Source organism: Chiloscyllium plagiosum, chromosome 2 (assembly GCF_004010195.1).
Source record: "Chiloscyllium plagiosum isolate BGI_BamShark_2017 chromosome 2, ASM401019v2, whole genome shotgun sequence".
Taxonomy (NCBI): Eukaryota; Metazoa; Chordata; class Chondrichthyes; order Orectolobiformes; family Hemiscylliidae; genus Chiloscyllium; species Chiloscyllium plagiosum.
Genome location: NC_057711.1, coordinates 141224758 through 141246087, shown reverse-complemented (window position 1 = coordinate 141246087; position 21330 = coordinate 141224758). Strand labels below are relative to the sequence as shown.

Sequence of the window (21330 nt, the reverse complement as noted above, 5' to 3'; positions counted from 1 at the left end):
GCACTCATTGTGTGCCTTCTTAATTAACATCAATGGTCTTGCAAATTTGCTGACTTGTGTTCTAAACTTTAGCTATTAGTTGCCTTATTCTCTTTGTTTCTGGATTTGGCGACACATATTACATTTTTATAAACACACACACACACACACAATCTTCACTGCAACCAGATAAAAAATGTCCTTTGAGTAGCAATGGAATACATAATTGCAGCAGATTCAAGTCTATCCCTTTTATTAACAAATGACTGATCCTGCACATATAAGATTATGTCCTATGCTCCCTCTTGACATTAATTTATTTTTAAACCACTATCCAGAATATACTTGCCATCTCCACAATAACTAACTATTGCCGAGAATTTTAATTGGCTTCTATCTCAATTTTCTTATTGCCATATTCATGAAATTTAAAAATGAATAGACAATCTGTCTGGATAAAGTCTGCCAACCTCCTTCGCATGTTTGAAAATGTTTGCTTCATTATATCAAATTTTATTACTGCTTCTGGGAATGTCTAGAGGCCATAAAAGGTGCTGAATAATTACAAGTTAAATTTTTCTTATCTGCTGTCTTCATGGCAGTCATTCTAAAAGTTACAAACAATGCTGACAACTCTAAAATTATCCATCTCCTTTAAAAAAAGGGCACTTCCCAATCCCTGATCACCAGTTATAACTTTCCAGCATGGTCACTGTGTTCTGCTCTTGTGACATATATGACTCTGCTCTTGAACACCAGTCGAAACAACCTAGGTGTTGGCACTTTGAAATAAGTTGTCACAATTCCTTTCAAAGTCACATTCACAGACATCCACATTCCTCTTAAATTTCTACATATATACTGCAGATATCTACATTATTTTCTGTTAACTGATGGTTTACTCTCTTCCAATCTTTCCTGATTCAATGGAATTCAAATGACTTCTTAAAATATAAATTTCCTTAAAAACTCACAACCTCCTGCCTTTATCCAACTCAATGACTGAATTGCACTTGATGGGGGTTAATTTTTCAAATGTTTCTTCTTACATAGAGACTGCTTGCTTCTGAGGGAATTTATCCTCAGCTCTTAATGTGCTCCAATAAATATTCCTACTCACATTTTGTTGCTGCAGTACTAAACATTTCAGAGATTGAACACATTTTCTCCATTCATCAGCCCCATTGTACAGATGTCGAGATTCATTACTCAGTTTCTACTCAAACTCATTATACAAGAAAAAAGAAGTGAGGAATCCATGTTTAATTCCATTATATGTACACCATTCCCTGGTATACCTCATTTTCTTTTACACTCAATTTCTTGCAGTGTCTGGGGATTGCTGAAGAATACAACAGTAATCAGAAACTTTGAAAACTGAAGATATCCCCAGCATATCTTTTTCTTTATGATATTTATTTACACTATATCCATTTGAGTGCCTATGAACTTTAACATGTCTTATTCTAGATTTGCATCTGCATTTGCTCCTCCAATCCATGTATCCATTCTAAGTAGGTTTTCATGCCATTAAACACTTCCACACCCTCACAATGTGATAGAGGATGGCCTTGTGGTAATATCATTAGGTTAATAATTTAGACCCAGACTATTGTTTTAGGGACTTGGATTCAAATTCTGATGGACTTCAAATTCAATTAATAAACCCAGAATACAAATCTAGTCTGGTAACGTTCTATGAAACTACATTGATCGTCATAAAAATCCATTTGGTTTACCATCGCCCTTTAAGAAAACTGCAGTCCTTACCAGGAATAGTTACATGTGACTCCAGATTCACAGCAGTGTGGTGGACTCTTAACTGCCTCCACAATGGACATTTGTGGATGGACAACAACTCCTAGCCTTGTCAACAATGTCCACATCCCATGACAGAATAAACCATCACATGTTGCAGTTTTCACCATATTCAATTTAGAATGATTATTCATTCACTTCCTCCCATCACTTAGTCCCATCAGGAATTTAAATGTCAGGGTCTGCAGCTCTTGTTCCAAACCTTTCTGCCTCATTACATTTCTCTATCGTCTTTAGAAACCTCTTAACAACTGATCACCTTCACTTTGGTGTATAAAGATGTGTACCATGTGTCAATAGGACACTGTATTCATTTAACCACTAAGTAATTTGCCAATTTCTCATGCACTATGCAGAATGAACTGTACCTTACTCAGAGGTTAAGGCAAGTTATGCAACTGGAGGGTTATTGCAATTACTCATGTATTGAGCTCTAAATAGACTTACTGCTCCCTAGTGGTTAAGAGAGCAAAATGGCATGACACCCAAAATTACACAGAAGTAGCATTGCAGTTTGCTTTCTGTTTTGAAACCTACAAGTGTCTAAGCTGCCCAATTATTTTCCTGCTAATTGTTGAAGTTGAGCAAGGCAGAGGCTGAGGAGATTAACCTTTGGTGTCTTAACATGTGATCTTTTATACTGTACTTGTTTAATATAATAAATTAATGCAGTTAAAATCATGGAAATGGAAGCACTGAAATCAGCAATTCCCAGGTAAATTTGGAAGAGTTTGTAGGGGAGGGTTGCTAGGAGCACACCTCCACCATCAAGCTCATCTCAGACAAGAAGTGTGAAGACAACAAGACTGGGTTTTACAAAAGCTTTGATGTTTGTTCAAATGAAAAAAATTTGAAGAAAGACTAAATGAAAGCTGAAGTTCTGACCATCGACCACCAAGTACATATATTCATTTTAATATAATTTTCAGCAAAAGGTGCAAAAGTTGATTAAGTATTCAAGATAAAAATGTAATATATATATACACACATCAGACAAGTTGTTCAGCACGTGGACTCGACTTCAGAAGCGAATTTACATTATGCTAGATTGCTTCAAAGAAATTAAGAGCTCACAGAACTTTGCACTAGAATTCATATTTTTGACATCTTTTGCAATATCTTCTACCAATGTAACAAAAAAATTAAAAATTAAAGGCCACTTGAAAACAACTTTGACCAGAACCCTGGACTGCGCATTTCAATGAGTGATACACGAGGGCAACAGAAACAGCACTAAGCTACCTGCTCAAAATTGGGCAAACACATACAATACAGATGTGATTCCAAATTATCACATGGTAACCAAAACAATGTATGGTGTATACAATGTTAGCCAAACATTCAGTAATGTATTGTATATAAACCATCTTAAAGGCAAGTTGAAGCTGTAGAACAATTAGGACAACCTAACAGTGAAGAAAGAACAGGTAGACACCATACCATGCCTGGAAAAAAGAAATTCATTTCAATTAAAAATAACCCAGGTTCTTTTAAGATTACACAAAAAAGTTTTCAGTTAGAATAGAGGTTTAAACATTCTGGAAAAAAAACAACAAAGCATAGGAGGGGAGGAAGTAAAATCAGAAGGGCTGTGAACCATCCTCTTTGAGGTAGGGGAGTGGAATTGTTACTTTGAAACACTTGCCACTGTCACTCAACTTGGCTTGAGACTCTTACTCCTCCACCAATATGAAACAAAAGCCCAATATCTTCAAAAATTATTCAAAGTATTTTTTGCAAATGGCCATCTGGTCTCAGAGTTGAAGTTGAACTTTGTTTTCCTCCACAATAAATAAGTTGCTTCAAAGTGACAAAGTGACAAAGAGAAATTCTGCATGACAGATAGTTTGAGACAAAATGTTAAATACTGAAATACAGAGCTGAAAATGATACTCAAGTTAAGCAATGGACACCAAAAGGTTCTCTCAGAGCACCTTAAGCAAAATCTCATAGGTTGCATTTATTATGCCCCATGATAAAATTGACCGGTGATAATTGAGGTGCACACCTCTCATTAGGTGGGACACTTTGCCATCCCTTTCAGTCCAGATTTTCATGAAGACTTTTGCAAAACTCTGAAATTCCCCTCCAACCTGTGACTGCATACGTGCTTTCACCACATTGATTGGATAAAATATTATTCCGAGCAGTGACCCCAGAAACCCCCCACAGATGAAGTCATTGAGAACATTCATACTATATGTAGTGGCTTCTGGCAGGGACTGCTTGATAGGCCCTCGCAAAGCAAAAAACAATGCATTACTGGGTCCATTGCGGAGAAGGATGGGTACAAGGCCTCTGTAATATTCTTTAATACCATAGGCTCTCAAAACCTTGAAGGCATGGAAGGTATTTTTTAATCGGTTATGATGTCTGCGATCCTGTAGCAAAGCCTGTACCCTCTCAAATGGTGTCAGAACTGCTTCTGCAGTCCCCGCCAATACTGCAGACACACTCTGATTGAACAGCTCTGGAGCATTATTTGTTTTCTTCAAGAGACAGGAGAAGTCTTCATACAAGCCAAACATCAATGCCACAGTTGTAGTCTTTTGCAGGAGTGGTGGCAGAATTCCTCTGTAGAGATTGCGAAAGCCATCCTGCTTTAGCTGCCGGATAGCATTCACCGTTGTTAGTCCATATAGCTGCTGTCGAAACAGCACTTTCTGAATGGGGAAGGTGATGGCAATGTTATTGAAAGCTGCAAAGTAGCCACAGAGATAATATTTGGCAGGTCCCACATAAGAAATCGGCTCTGTCAATTCTGGTGTAGAACTGGGTAAGACAAGGTCTTTTGGTCTGTTTTGTGCTTCAGTATCCATTTGTCTCAAGTGCTTATCCTTCTGGATCAATCAAAGTGTTCTCAATTATCCACATGGTTCTGTAGATAGTAGTTGGAAAGTTTAGAAATTGCACAAACAAAATAACTTATCTTTACAATCTTATGGCAAATTAAAAGTTTTATGTATATCTTTAAAATTTCTATCCAATCTTTAAGAATCCTTGCAGTAACAGTTTTTTTTAAAAATGGGCATCATTGGCTAGGCCAGAACACATTACCCATCTTTGATTATGCTTGAGGTGGCGGTGATAAGTTGCCTTTTTGAATGACTGCAGTCTAAGTATAGTAAAAATCTCTACCCAAGATGTTTACAGGCCATTTACTTGGAAGTGGAATAGGGCAGTGGCTCAGTTTAAACCAAACAACCAGAATACACCTCTTTTTCTCAAATACAAGCCTGCCCAGTAATAGGAGCTCGCCAAAACTGATCTTCAATTGAAAATAACACCTTGAAATAGTAAAAAGAAACATCAGTAAAAGTTACCATGTACTTGTAGGATTGTGTAAAAACTCAAATTCATTATTTTTCTATAGAGAAGAAAACCTGCCATCCTTACCTAGTCTGTCCTATGTGTCTCCAGTTCCATATCAACATGTCTGACTCAGTTACAGTAAGTTAGTTGGCATATTCAGCACAACCAGGAATGGACAATTAAAAGTGTGGTTCAATGATGTCCGCATGCTGAGAATAGAACAGAAATAAATAGATTCACATTTTAAAGTCAATTAGCATTACTTTGCAGATTGAGTAGGCCATCAACTCATACATGTGTAACAGGGATCATTACTTACAATACCAGTCAAAGAAAATCCAGCAATAGTTTATAGGTGAAGTTCATAAACTGCCTGTGTGTAACAGTCATTTCAATCCCAAGGTTAGAATGCAGCCCCAAGAATCCTTCTGCTGATTGTGTGTGTGCACATGTACAGCATCAATTTGTATTGGCTGGGGGAAGGGAGATTGGGGGCATAGGCGAAGAAGGGCCAAAAGTAAAGAATTCCATCAGAATTTGCTATATGCTTTGTGTCCTTGAAATGGTAACATTTTACAAAGCGTAATTGTTCAACATGTTGGGAAAAGATATGAATGAGTTACACATTAGTAGAAATTAATTGACTGTATTTAGGTTAAATATCAAAAAAGCAGATGGCAAATAGCTTGTTGTCAAAGATACAAAAAGTACACTAAAGCATTTTATGAATGCTTACAAAAACCCTCAGGCAGCTGGGCTGAAAACATTCCCATCAATTTTAACAGTGTTTTGATTATTGATTTCTTCCCACTGGTACAATCGTCAATTTTGTTATAAAAACGTTCAATCTCTATCTTTTGTTCTGAATTGAAGTTACGTTGTTTTATTTAGGAATGTGGGAACTAGCCACATTCGGTACCTTTGCCACACTGAAGGAACAAAACTCAGTCAGGATTTCCATCTGTATTCTGGTGTTGGAAACTGCATGAATTAAAATATAAATCAGTTGAACAAAGTGACACAACGGCAGGGCTGGATTCGACTTTGCAGTTTTCGAAGTGAATAGCTTGTTTACTGTTCGAGCTCCTACTTGAAGATCAACCACTTCCATGCAGTACTAAGAGTTATGTAGACCAACCTTCAGAAGAAAAGGTACATAATGCAACAACAGTATTAAGGCCAGCCCTTTCCAAAAAGAACATACAAATTATCTGTGACTCTTAGTACAGATCAGGCAGATCCATGGCTGTGGTTTAGATACACTTGTGCACAGGAAATAGAGAACACAATAGTAAGGTTATAATTTTGAAAATCCCATGACTTAGTTTACAAAGAAAATCTGTTTTTTGTTCCAAGTCACCTTAACTTGCTTCTTTTCTCACCACAGTTTACTGCATTACTTCACATCAGATCATGACAGATACTGGTTACTTCACTACTCTGGGATTGCCCAATTGTAAGGAAGTGTTTTGCTGAACACATAGATGTGGTCAAATTGGACTTGGCTGCACGCCCCAAAAACCTGAACAGTCCTTTGCTACTCAAATTTAAAGCTGATATTTGAAATGTTAGCCAGACAGAATACTAAAAAGGAGTTATGAGCCACAATTCCTCACCTGAGCTCAGTTATAAAATTACATTTTGACATATCAGCCTGAAGTACATAGAAACAAAATTATATATTCCTGGCCAATGAACTGCCAGTATGTAAAGCCAAATTCAAATTAATTTTAAAGCAACCATGCTGTAAATTTTGTCATTTGGTTACTTCTTCTGGTGAATATGAAACCAATAGTGAATGCTCTGTGAAAAGACCATGACATGTTATCATTACAACTGTAGTAAAAGTCATTTCAATTCAAAATGTAGTAAGATCTAAAATAAAAACAAAAAAGTCCAGCCCAGGCAGCTTCTACTCGGGTATCTGAAAAGATAGGTGACGTTTGATATGACTATGTTTATATAAAGATATACTTTAGTCATAAAAAAGTTATTTTTGACAAAGAAATTGGAGGAGTTTGATAACTTACACCAGAATTTGTACGCCTGAAGAGTATTAACAGTTCAATTGTTAGTTTTGCTCAGTGAAGGATATAGCAGAACCAGACAAGACCCTCTTAGGCCATTTAGTTATTTTATAATGCAAGTTCTAAAGAAAGTAATTGATCTCTGAGCAATACTGAAACATCTCCCACTCAATGATAAATCAGGTAACTCCAGCATATATCATTGTATAAATAAGGACACAGGTACAGAAATTTAAACTTTATTCTAGAATTCCTAAAGCTGAACTTTTCAGAACTAAGATTGATAGATTCTTGTTGTATTAGTGTATCAATGCATATGAAAAAAAACGGGAAAGTGGAATCAAGGTACAAATCAGCCAAGAGCTACAAGAATGAAGGCGAATCGGACTACTCCTATTTTATGATGTTTAACTTTCTTTTGTAGTAAGATAAATTTTGTATGATTGTCAAAAGGAGAGTGCTGATTATTACCCAAATAGGTGTTTCTTGGCCTGCAATACAAAATACTTTGCAATCCAAATACAAATGATTTCAAATAGCTTGAAACCTGAAGTAGGGTTTAAGCAAAAGCTGACAAAGAACAGATATTATCAGGAAAGAGAAGCAACCACTCCAACGAGAAAAACAAATCTGCATTAAGAAAACAAAGGGAAAACATTTTCTCTGAATACTTGGTCAGGTGAATAACCCCGTCGATTTGCATTTATCTGAACCTTTAATGCAGAGAAAAAAAGTGTCCTAATTTGCTTAAGGAGACATAATCAAAGGAACAGACATTAGTAATGTTGACAAAAAGCTTACCCAAGAAGCTGCTTCAAAAAGGAAATGATACAGAAGCACTTCAGGGTTAGGGAGGAAATTCCAGGCTTTGGGACCAAAGCAGCTTAAAAGGTATGGCTATCAATGGGTGAAACTGGGCATCTGGAAAAGGCCAGTATTAGAGGAATGGAAAATTAACATATCAACAAGAATCCTGGATTTTTAAAGTAATTTAGTTACAAGTACTCAATCAGTTAAGTCTGAAATTAAAGTCTCTAGCTTTAAGCAACAAATCCAAATTGAAAAGTTAGCCAAGGCAACTTTTCTTTAAACAATATACTTATGCACTACATTAACACTGACTGAGACATTTCAGTCAAATGCTGTGACACTATTTTTACGGCTGCTTGCAGGAACCCACAGTACTAGAACCATACATCCTTCTGATGCAGGAGCTTCCCAAATTCAAACACAGCCATTTTTACAGCATTGGATTTGGGAGAGACAGAAAACATTCAGGAAGCAAGTGGTACAAAGTGAAGGAAACAAAATACAAAAATGATAAGCTACCTTGCAAACAAAAAGAATCAAAATGATGTTTTAGATTCCTGCATCTATCATATGGAAAACTGAAGAACTTTGATAACATGGAAGAATCTAAACAGACTAATGCTTACCAAAATTATCTCTTTATAAAGTATTAGAAAATAGTATAGAGCCAGAAACCTGGAAGACAGCTTAGATTAACGTGTCTATATGTAAAAAGGGAAACAGAACAAATCCAAGTAACCATAGACAAATAACCTCAGCGACAGGGAAGATATAGAAATAGAATGCTTACTCAAAAATGTAAAATAAAAACAAACATTCAGAACTGAAAATATAACAGTAGTCAATGCCAATTCCACAAGAAATGGCATGCTTGAAGTTCCACAGTAGATAAGGGTAGATAAAATATGTTTGGATTCTCAAAAGGCCCCAATAAAATACTGCATGGTATACTCATGATGAAATTCAGAACAAGCAGAGTCTTGAAACAAGTACTTGGACTATATTAGATTGCAAATTCATTACCAAACAGATTATGAATTAAAAGGTAGTCACTCAGATTGGTAGAAGGTGGGAATTTGATGGTTTATGGATTGATGCTGGTGGGATCATGGCTGTTTCCCTTTACATAAGCAATTTGGACTTTGTAATTGAAGTACAATATGAAACATTCTGGATAACACCAAATTTGCAGGGGATAGGAAGCAATAATCTTTGATGAAACTTGACAAAATACAAGACATTATCAACCCCTATTATATAGACATGCAAATGAAAAATAAATGTAACTAAGTGTTCAGTGGTGCACTTTTAAATGAGAGATAAGGAAATCATATGATCTTTGGAAGAGAGTCTAAATAAGATTGAATGACAAAAGGATACTGGGTACAGATTTACAAATTATTCAAAGTAGTAGTGCACACTAACAAGACCATAAAATTGTAGACAAAGCACATTAGTTAAACAGAGAATTGCATTTGAAAAACAGTGAAGTTATGTTATATAAACAAAGTGCTGGATGAACTCTGTTGGTCTGACATCATCTGTGAAGAGAGAAAGTGTTTGGGGTCTGATATGACTCTTCATAACACCTGTGGTTAAACATATACCCAAAGGATAGGGAGACACTAAAAAGATGCAAAAAAGATTTTCTGGCATGAACTAGTAGCAACGCCGGGGTTCTTTTATCTACTAAAAGAAAGATTCAAGGATGACCAAAATAGAGGTTTTTTTTAATTATAAAAGAGGCTTGATAGCATTGACATGATCCCATTTGTGCCAGAGTCCAAAATTGAGGGCCACAAATTAATAGAAGAGCCATTGCAAGGAAGAATTCATAAGAATTTAGAAAATGGAACTCAGTACCACATAGAGCCTCAGTTGAGGCAACTAGCATTTAACAGAAGCTTTGTTACTGAATGAAGGAGAAAGAAATAAAAAGAAATGCAGTTGGATGAATTATGTTGTTAGGTGAAAATGGTTATAAAGTATAAACGCCAGAACAGACCAGTTATACTAAACATCCAGTTTCTGCACTGTAAATTCTGTAAAACAAATTGCTTATGTCACCATCTAGTGTCAGAATTCAGCAAATTCTGGATACTGCTGTTCACTAGAGAGAACAATAGGTTGGGGCAATGGTAACATTGTTGCAACTCTTGTAAATGTTTATACTTCTAAGAGATTTTTTTGACTGACATTATTTTAATGACAACTTACAAAGGTCAGTTTGGCCTTGAAGATTGGCACTATGGTTCTGTTAGGAATGTTTTGCAGCTGATAATCAGTCCACACTGATCAGCAAAGTAACAAATGTTTGAGTATATTGTCAATTGAGCTTTCTAATTAGGCATTCCTGTGTTCATGAGGACTCAATTTCTGAATGATAAATTAACAAGTGCAGAATTTAACAACTTAACATCACAAAAAGGTTAGCTTCCCAGACCCCAAGATTATGACTGTTCGCCTCTTCCTTTTTGGTTGAAACAATATATATAGAATAAGGTAGACTCATTGAGGCCAAACTCGGCCTACAACACTAGTTGACATACCACTTTGCAATTTATCCAACAGTTTCACCTTTTCACTAAGCTTCCTCACCACCTTCTTGTGTTTAGGCACACAAGCACTGCCACTTCCTCAACAGCCATCACAATAACACAAAGGGCACAAGGGCAAGAGTGTGATGTGCACAATCAACTTCAATGAGGCAAGAGAATGGAGAGGGAAGATGATGCTGAGAGTATCCAAGCACGGGTTAGGTGGGAGAGGTGGTGAGCTGGCACCCACATTTATGTTCACATTGTACAGCCACAACATGATGTCCCAACTCATATGCTCAATGCTCTGATCAATAAAGGAAAGCATACCAAATGCCGCCTTCATTATCCAATCTACCTGTGACTCCACTTTCAAGGAACTATGAACCCTCACTCCAAGGTCAGATGTTGGAAACTATTATTTAATATGTTATAGCAAGGAACTTAGAAAAGTTCAAGACAATCAGGCAGGTTCAACATGGTAATATGAAAAAGAAATTATATTTAACCAATTTATTGGACCTCTTCGAGGAAGTAACATGTGTTGTGTATAAAGGGGCAGTGGTCAATGTATAGCATTTATACTTCCAGAAGGCATTTGATAAGGTGCCACATCAAAGTTAATTATAGAAAATAAAAGTTCATGGTATGGAGGTATCCTGTTGGCATGGATGGAAGATGTTTAGCTAATAGGAAAGAATTTAGCCATAAATGGGCAATTGTTTGGTTGGCAGGATGTAATGAGTGTTTGAAACATATAAGATCCTGGGAATGAACAGAATGGATGTGGAGATGATGTAACGTGGTGTGAAAGCATCTAGAACTAGGGGTCACTGTTTAAAAATTAAGAGTTTGCCCTTTCTGAACTGTCTTAAATATTTTCTCATTGAGGGTCTTGAGTCTTTGCTACCATCTTCCTAAGTGGGTTGGAAGTAGAGTCATAGAATATTTTTGAGGCAGCGATAGTTTATTTTATGAGCAAGAGGGTGAAAGATTATCGGAGGTAAATGGGAACGTTGAGTAATCAGAGCAGCCAATTGCTTACTAAATTTCAGAGAGGGCTGAAGGAATCTTTTTAATTCATCTATAATTGTTGAGATGCTACACCATGTGATGTGCTGTGTGACTAACCTTATTAGGTGGCAATGGATTAGCTTATGGATTCCAGTTAGCAAATCTATGAAGTGAGAAAATCTGCTTCAGTATTTATGTCTGAAATCAGATCCGAGGGTTAGAGGATTTGAGTTATTGGGAGAGGCTGAACAGGCTGGGGCTGTTTTCCCTGGAGCGTCGGAGGCTGAGGGGTGACTTTATAGAGGTTTATAAAATCATGAGGGGCATGGATAGGGTAAATAGGCAAAGCCTTTTCCCTGGAGTTGGGGAGTCCAGAACCAAGGGGCATAGATTTAGGGTGAGAGGGGAAAGATATAAAAGAGACCTACGGGGCAACTTTTTCACACAGATGGTGGTACATATATGGAATGAGCTGCCAGAGGAAGTGGTGGAGGCTGATTCAATTGCAACATTTAAGAGGCATTTGGATGGATACATGACTAGGAAGGGTTTGGAAGGATATAGGCCAGGTGCTGGCCGGTGGGACTGGATTGGGTTGGGATATCTGGTCAGCATGGACTGGTTGGACCAAAGGGTCTGTTTCCATGCTGTACATCTCTATGACTATGCCTGGAAAATTACTTTGGAAGACAATTTTCTGAACACTGTACTGAAGATCTCTGATCAATACCATCCAATGCGGTTATATTTCAGATGTTTGTGTTTATTTGACTGTGCTCCAAGTTTGGTAGGAAGCACACTTCACTTGTTGGAACAAATAAATAATCGTGACCAGCTTTCAGTCTCCTATGATCCTTAACTATCAAAGCACTCCACAAGTGAAGTGGGGTTATTGGAAACTAAAAATAAAATTATTCAATTAGTTTAAGAACTTTGGCTGAGGCAAAGACCATTTTTAATCTTAAATTATTAAATGAAAAATACCCATTTTAAAGCAGTAGCTACAGGGAGGGTATGGATCGGTGAAATTCTGGAATTGCTTCAGTAAAGCTGATATGACAAATGGAATAGTGTTCATTTTAGGTGTGAAGCTTTTGCAGTTAAGGTTAACCATGAAGATTCTAGGTTGGTAATATTTCTATCATCAGGTGCCTTGTTCACTCTGCTCTTACCAAATTACAGACAATTATACAATAGATTGTAAAAACAATGACTGCAGATGCTGGAAACCAGATTCTGGATCAGTGGTGCTGGAAGAGCACAGCAATTCAGGCAGCATCCGAGGACAGGCAAAATCGACGTTTCGGGCAAAAGCCCTTCATCAGAAATAAAGGCAGAGAGCCTGAAGCGTGGAAAGATAAGCTAGAGGAGGGTGGGGGTGGGGATAGAGTAGCATGGAGTACAATAGGTCAGTGGGGGAGGAGATGAAGGTGATAGGTCAGGGAGGAGAGGGTGGAGTGGATAGGTGGAAAAGGAGCTGGGCAGGTCGGACAAGTCCGGACAAGTCAAGGGGATCGTGTTGCTGGAGGTTAGAAACTAGGATGAGGCGGGGGAAGGGAAAATGAGGAAGCTGTTGATCTACAATAGATTGTGTCAATTCTGACACCATTGCTGGAATTTGCTGATTGACTCAGGAAATGCTGAACTTGGTGTGATACTGAGCCACAGTGAAAGGTTCTTTTCTCTGTTTGTTGGTATCTGAGGACAGCCAGATGGTGAAGTGCTCATTGAGGTGGTTTATGTAGGTTCATATAACAATGAATATCAGTTCACTTTGAATTCATTGTTGACAATTGTGAAGAATTATTTCTCTGGCTGCATGTTTGTTGGACATACTCTTCTGTTCTCATTCGCTGTCTTGCAAAATGAATATCAACTAGTGTGGATAGAAGATGCAAAGCCCGATTTTAAATAAGTTTCTCTAATAAGTTGCAATGACTTCCTTTCTTGCATAATATGGGTCAAACTCAAGCATGTGTCACTGCATTTGGAAGCAGTGTGGAGCAAGCATGAATTTGCTTGGTGCATTATGCAGGATATCATTTAATGAAACAGTCATTAGAAGGTAAGTGTATGTATTTCTATTTACAGTCATTCCTCTGTATCTACAAAATCAGTTTTTGCCTATCCCTGGCAAAAAATAAGTAACCGATTAAGCAACATCCGCAAGTGGAATTAATTAGCATCGGCAGGCAAAAATCATATAGCTGTGACCACTTTTGAGGCAATCTTGAGCAGTGAGCACCTGCTCACCTGGTACAATTACAATATTTAAAAGGCATCTGGATGGGTTTATGAATAAGGAGGATCTAGAGGGAAATGGGCCAAATGCTGGCAAATGGGACTACACTAATTTAAGATATCTGGTTGGCATGGATGAATTGGACTAAGGGTCTGTTTCTGTGCTGTACACCTCTATGACTCAATCTTTCCAAAGCAGATGTTAACAGTCCTGTGTTTTCCCATTTTTGTCTCTTTTCCTTTTGGAATAAGGGAATTATTTTTGCTATTTCACAACATAGTGGAGTCTTCCCTGAATCTAGGGAATTTCTGAAAACTAGAATCAATGCATCAACTATCTCATTCCTTTTAAGATCTGAGGATGAAGTCCATCAGACCCAAGGACTTGTCTGCTCACAGCTCCAAATCTTTGCTCAGTAACTCCTTTCCATATGATAATTTTTGGGATGTTACTTGTATCCTCTGTAATGAATACAGATGCAAAATTCATCTACCATCTTTAGGGTGGCATGGTGGCTCAGTGGTTAGCACTGCTGCCCCACAGCGCCAGGGACCCGAGTTCGATTCCCACCTCAACTGTGTGAAGTTTGCACATTCTCCCCATGTTTGCGGACAGCATGGACGAGTTTGACTGAAGGGTCTGTTTCCGTGCTGTTCAGTGTGGACTTGTTCGGCCGATGAGCCTGTTTCCATACTGTAAGGAATCTAATTTAATCTAATCTAATCTTCTTACTTACCATTAATTCTCAAATTCATTTTCTAAAAGGACCAATGCACACTTTGTTAACTCCTTTCCTTTTAAGTAGCTCTAGAATCCCTTACTAGCCTATTTTTATGTGGTTTTCTCATATACATCTCTATGACTCTATGTAACAAGCATAATGGTTAATGGGGCTCCTATAAATGTAGTTCATCTGGAGTTCCAGAAGGCATTTGATAAGGTGCCGCATCAAAGTTTAAAGCGCAAGCTAAGATCACATGCAGTTAAGGGTAAGGTATTAGCTTGGATAGTGGGCTGGCCAACCAACAGAAAGCAGAGAATTGGGACAAATTAGTCATTTTCTGGTTAGCAAGCTGTCACCATTGGGGTACCACAGAGTTTGGTTCTTGGAACCCAACTATTTACAATCTACATTAATGACCTGAATACAGGAATTGAATATATGATCGCCAAATTTTCAGACGACACTAAAATAGGTAGGAAAGTTAGGTGCAATAAAGAATCTAAAATTTAAAATTGGATACGGATAGGTTAGGTGAATGGATCAAAATCTGACAAATGCAGTTTAACATAGATAACTGAGAGATTATCCATTTTGATCGGAATAAAAAGGTAGTTCAGGGAATGTTCACTAGATTAATTCCAGTGATGAAAGGCTTGTGTAATGAGGAGAGATTGAGCAGTTAGACTCATACTGGAGGGAGTTGAAGAGGATGAGGGGAGATCTAATTGATGTATACAAGATGCCAAAGAGATTGATAAAACACACAAAGCAAATGCCTCAGAAGGGAAAAACAACCTAGAGTGAGAGGTCTTAATTTTAGGCTAAGGCGTGACAGAGTTAATACAGTGATGAGAAGTAATTGTGTGTGGAATTGACTATCCTAAAGTTCAATGGATTCCGGGACAGTGTATAAATTTACGGATGAGATGGACACATTTTTATTTGGTAATGGATTAAAGGTTATGGGGAGTGGGCAAGAAAGTGGAATTGAGAGGAGATCATATTAAATTACGGAGCAGGCTCAAGGGGCTGAATTGCCTACTCCTGCCCTTAGTTCTTATGTTCTTAAATACACCTCTATTGACCTAACCCTTTATTCTGGATGCCACAGGAAAGAGCAGCACTTGTTGCCTATCCCTAACTGACCATAAGCTATGTGATTATTTCAGACAGCATTTTTATTAAGAATCTCTACAGTGTGGAAACAGGCCTTTGGCCCAACAAGTCCACACCAATCCTCCCAAGAGTAACCCACCCAGACCCATTCCCCTACCCTATATTTACCCCTAACTAATGCATCTAGCCTACACATCCCAGAACACTATGGGCAATTTAGCATGGCCAAATCACCTGACCTGCACATCTTTGGATTGTGGGAGGAAACTGGAGCACCCAGAGAAACCCACACAGACACTAGGAGAGTGTGCAAACTCCACACAGACAGTGGCCCAAGGCTGGAATCGAACCCAGGTCCCTGGCACTGTGAGGCAGTAGTGTTAACCACTGAGCCACCATGTGTGTGTTTGGAGTTAAATGGAGGACAGAATAGATAAGGGTGGCAGATTTTCTTCCCTCAAGTACTTTTGTCCTAGCTTTTTTTAATTAATTCAAATCTTCTTTACTGAATTCAAAATGTACTATCTGCCAGCAGGATTCAAATCTACGTCCCCAAGAATTTGCCTGACTCGCTGGATTACCAGTTCAATGACATTTCCACTACATTAGCACCTCCGCTGTGAGTTCACTATACCTACACCCACTTTCATGCCTGCATAGTGACTGTTACTGAAGTTTAAAATACCAGTCTTGGATTCACTCTGCTCTCCCTGAACTAAATGTAAAATTCAGTTGCATGCTGGTAAGAAAGAAGTGCTTTATCTATGAAGTCATGAATTAATCCTATCTCATTGCAAAATACCAGGTCTAGTAGAGTCTGCTCCCTGGTTGGCTCTAAGAAACTCTCAAAAATAGTCTTTGAACTATTTATCTAAGTCACCTTTGATCGTGTTTTGTTTTAGTAGCATATAAATTACTATCCAACATGATGTTACGGTAATACCATCATTAATTAACAGAACCACACTTTCCTTCTCCTAACCAGTTCTATAATCTTTTTAACCACATTCGGTGACCCGAATAGTATTTATGCTGCTTCATATACCATTAGAAATTGCAACATTTTTCTTTCCAAACTTTCTACAAGATGTTCTGGAAACATGTCAATTTTTGTAAAAAAAACGTACTGACATTTATTGCTTTACGTATACAATAGAAAAGCCTAACAGATACACATTAAACCTGCACCTGGCTACACTTCTTCTAAGCAAGAACAGGCTTAGAAAGTATGGCGACAGAATCATAGAAATCTACATGTCCATGCTGGCTGAAAAACAGTTGTCCAGCCAAATGCAATGTTCCATATCTGGACAAAGACAGGACCCAGCCATCGACTAAGGCACCACAAATCAGTTCACTGGATTAGATTAATTGCTAGCATAAGTTTATAGGTCAGATAAGATGGGCTTTTATGAGTATCCCCATCTCTAGGCAAGACAACTTTGGTTAAAGTTCCATCTGCTCCAGAGGTGCATCATAATATTTCTGAATAGGATTGTTAAAAATGCAAACATTTTATTACCTGGCATCTGTGGGACCAAGAGTGTATTGGTTGATCAAATATTCCAATTGATCAAGAGGTCCACATAATCACTGCAAAACATTGACAAAATAATAAAAACATAATGCAGGGGTATACACACAGCTATACTTTATTTACAGCATAAATCACTTAAATAATAATGCAACTTTGCCTTAAATAAAACTTACCTCACATTAGGTGAAAGTGGGTACTGCAGATGCTGGAGATTAGAGTCAAGATTAGAGTGGTGCTGGAAAAGCACAGCAGGTCAGGCAGCAGTCGAGGAACAGGAAACTCGTCGTTTCGGGCAAATGCCCTTCATCAGGACATTTCTGATGAAGGGCTTTTGCCCAAAACGTGGATTTTCCTGCACTACTCTAATCTTGACTTCTCACTCACATTCTCAACCAAATACTCAGACATTACAGAAATTGCAATAATACAGTAACCTTCTGGTATTTCAGCTATACAACTATTGCCAGTTTAGCCAGAATATCAGTTCATAAGGTACCAGTTAAATGTTTGCTGTATCTATTGATTAGATAAAAGGTAGTGTGTTGAATTTAGCTGAGGACTGGTGATATTACACAGACATCAATCGCAAGCAGGCTACAATTGAACTGTCACAGCCAAGACACACATGTGATCGCCACCTATCTGGACTTGCCATTCACTCCAAGTACGAGTTTAGCAGACAAAAACAATTGTAGCCCAAAAATACAATCTGCAAACTTTTGTTTACTATTTCTGCCTACCTTTCAGAATGGTTAATTTATAGACAAATGAAAAATAAAACACAATCAAAACATCCCAGCCATTGGTAAGAATAGCGAGTTGAGAACTCCAGTTTTGTGAAGCTGACAGATTTTTCATTTAAATAAAACAAAACAAAGGTGTAAAAATGAAAGGAAATACACATAAGCTGACATCCTCTTACAAAGAGATCAGGAGACATTGGCTCTATTTCTCTTTTCACATACAACACTCTGGCTTTAATAAATACCTGCTCCAACATGACCTGCAAAGAACTATAATTATCAAAGCTGATTAAATGGAGACAAATTCCTGGTGATTTATGTTTGTGGGTCATTAAGAACAGATGTCAATGCCAGGCAGACAGCCTATTGCAGCTTTGGGATGATTTGTATGTGTTTCAACTTGACTATTACATATAGATATTCCGCAAAACAACATCTGGCTAAAAATATTAGACAGCCAAAAACAGGTGTGAATCTACAGCAGGATTACTCAAGTAACACTTTGCAGAAGACCAGAATCCCGTGCAAAATGCACACAACTAAGTTAACGGGCAAGTGTCTGTAATACCCTAAACACTGCAAACACAATGTCAATTTCAATCACACTATCTAAAGAATGAGACATCAGTGATTACTTTGGGAGATTTTCCTATTGTTGTGCATATAAGAGCTACAACATTTAACTTTAAATAACATCAACAGAATATATATATAATGCTGAGACATTGTTGCAGTGTGATATTTTGAATTGTTCAGAAGAGTGATATTGGACTGAAAACATTAACGCTTTCTCATTCTACAGATACTGCCAGGCCCACTGAGTTTCTCCAGCACACACTTTATACTTCACATCATCAGCATTTGCTGTTTAACAATGGCCAACACACCCTACTCTCTTAACAGGCTGCCATCAATCACCAACTCATCCCACCCTCTCCCAACAGGCTTCCATCCATAGCAAACTCATCCCACCCTCTACCAAAAGGCTGCCATCAATCCCAAACTCATCCCACCTTCTCCCAACAGACTGCCATCAATCCCAAACTCATCCCACCCTCTACCAAAAGGCTGCCATCAATCCCAAACTCATCCCACCTTCTCCCAACAGACTGCCATCAATCCCAAACTCATCCCACCTTCTCCCAACAGACTGCCATCAATCCCAAACTCATCCCACCTTCTCAACAGACTGCCATCAATCCCAAATTCATCCCACCTTCTCCCAACAGACTACCATCAATCACCAACTCATCCCACCTTCTCCCAACAGACTGCCATCAATCCCAAACTCATCCCACCTTCTCCCAACAGACTGCCATCAATCCCCAACTCATCCCACCTTCTCCCAACAGACTGCCATCAATCCCAAACTCATCCCACCTTCTCCCAACAAACTGCCATCAATCCCAAATAAACCCAACTCGCTCCCAATGCACCAGCAACAATCCCAAATTAATCCCATCTTTCCAACAGACTGGCATCATCCCAAACTAATGTCACTCTTTCCCCGTAGAGCTGGCCGCCTCTGCAGGAACTGGGGGGTCGGCCCGAGGCTGATGCCCCCAGTCCGTGACCGTGACCTTTAACCTTACAGGTTTCCCTGGGGCGGCTCACACCAGTTGGCCAGGCCCTGCCAACGAGGCTCTCAGAGACAAGCCGTACCGCTGAGGGCCCACTCTCGCAGGCCGGGACTGCTGTGCGTATGTGTCTGTCTCTCTCACACACAGTGGGCCCATTGAAGCCACACCAACAGCCGCTCTTTACCTCAGCTCTCCGCGCACACCTCAGCTTGCCGTCCCGCCCTGCCCTCATCGCGAGCCCGCGACGTCGGCGTGTGTACGTGCGCGTGCCCGCCGGCCGTGACGTCCTCCGTACCTGTCACGTGAGCGCCACGGGCGCGCTGAACCGGAAGCTGTCCTCTTCTCCTCCGCGATATGGCCAAGGTGGGAACTTATCAACATCTCGGGCCACTTCATTTCACAGGATTTAAAGATCGCAGACTCCCGCTCATGTGAAACAGAGACAGAGAAAGAACGTGTTGGAAATTGCCAGCCATATTCGGGAATAGGGTAACTGCTGATTTCCGGGAGGTGGCACCACGTGACTGCTGAGGCCTGTCCTCACGTTGAACAGAGTCGAGAGTGTAGTCGAAAGCGGGGACTGCAGATCAGAGTTTAGATTAGAGTGTACAAAGTCTAAAATCTCACAACACCAGGTTATAGTCAATTGGATTAGAGTGGTGCTGGAAAAGCACGGCTGGTCAGGCAGCATCCGAGAAGAACACTCCTGATGAAGGGCTTTTGCCTCAAACGACGCTTCTCCTGCTCCTCGGATGCTGCCTGAACCTGCTGTGCTTTTCCAGCACCACACCAATGTGTAGACTCTGATTTTCAGCATCTGCAGTCTTTACTTTCTCTCTAGTTGAACAGGTTGATCCTGAGCCCCCTCACACTCACACTCACACTCACATAGAGACAGTGAAACACTGGCAATCCCAAACACAGGCACAAAATACTGTAGAGCAAACAGCTTCTCTTGATCTGTGTCCCAGACTTAGGCAGGCAGGGCACTTTCAGAATTTGTGGGTGAGAGTAAACATACAATTAAAGAGATTAAATTTAATGTGTGGACGGATATATTTTGATTAAAAAGATGGGAAGAGGCAATATAAAGTAACAAGTGCCATTATAAAGGGGTGTGGGTTGGGGCACTGGGGAGGACATGCACAAAAGTTTGATGGTGGCTCATAAAAAACAACCTGGACTTTTATCAACAAAACATACAGTTCAGAAGCAAGGATGTTATGAAGAACCTTTTATGAACTGCTGATTTGACCTTGACTAGGGTGTTGTATCCAGTTCTAGACTGTGACTTTCAGAATCGTGAAGCTTATGGAGAGGGTGCAGGGAAGGTTTATGAGAATGGTTTTAGGCATGAATGACTTCACTTGCAAGGATAGGCTGGAGATATCAAGCCTGTTTCCTTCAAGAGAAAGTTGAGATCACAGCTGTCAAAGTGTTCAAAATCTTGAACTGAAGAAAAATTAGATAGAGGGAAACTTTCCATTGATTGAAGAATGTGGGAATGTGGTGAAGACAGATTTATTATTGCTTTCAAAAATGAATTGGATGATTATCTGAAAAAGAATTGAAGGGCTATGGGAGCAGAATGGGCAGTGGAAGTAATAGAGTACTTCTTGCAAAGAGCTGCCTTGAGATGGTCTCCTGTGCAGTAACAACTCTATTACACTGTTTCACATCAATTATCTTTCTACAGAGCTGGGAGGATTAGGGTAGAAAGAGGAATGTTTTACTGATCACTGAAATCATTATTATCTGAAAAGCTGGGAGCATAACATATGACCTGAAATTGTTGAATAAATGTTGAGTCTGGAAGGCTGTAAAGTCCCAAATGGAAAGATGAAGCCTTGCTCTAGGAACCTCTATTGAGCTTCACTGGGTTAGGGCACCA

At 39.0% G+C, this 21330-nt stretch overlaps 1 protein-coding gene across 7 annotated transcripts; it reads right to left on the bottom strand.

Annotated features, from left to right (window-relative positions):
• Positions 1–1894: 1894 nt before the first annotated feature.
• Positions 1895–19821, bottom strand: LOC122564678 (mitochondrial nicotinamide adenine dinucleotide transporter SLC25A51-like). Of its 7 annotated transcripts, none has more exons than XM_043719810.1 (5): positions 19624–19728; positions 17102–17172; positions 7938–8057; positions 5194–5318; positions 1895–4675 (listed from the first exon to the last, which is right to left on the bottom strand). In XM_043719810.1, the coding sequence occupies exon 5, from the start codon at positions 4614–4616 to the stop codon at positions 3723–3725; it is 894 nt and encodes a 297-aa protein (XP_043575745.1). In that variant the 5' UTR covers positions 4617–4675; positions 5194–5318; positions 7938–8057; positions 17102–17172; positions 19624–19728; the 3' UTR covers positions 1895–3722. The 7 variants fall into 7 exon arrangements, with proteins under 7 accessions (XP_043575745.1, XP_043575736.1, XP_043575720.1 ...); XM_043719801.1 differs by lacking the exon at positions 7938–8057 and adding an exon at positions 6029–6247; XM_043719785.1 differs by lacking the exons at positions 7938–8057; positions 19624–19728 and adding an exon at positions 19735–19821.
• Between the last annotated feature and the right edge of the window lie 1509 nt (positions 19822–21330).

Coding starts and splice junctions, on each gene's coding strand:
- LOC122564678 (XM_043719785.1), bottom strand. CDS start 4,616: ATGGATACTGAAGCACAAAACAGACCAAAAGACCTTGTCTTACCCAGT.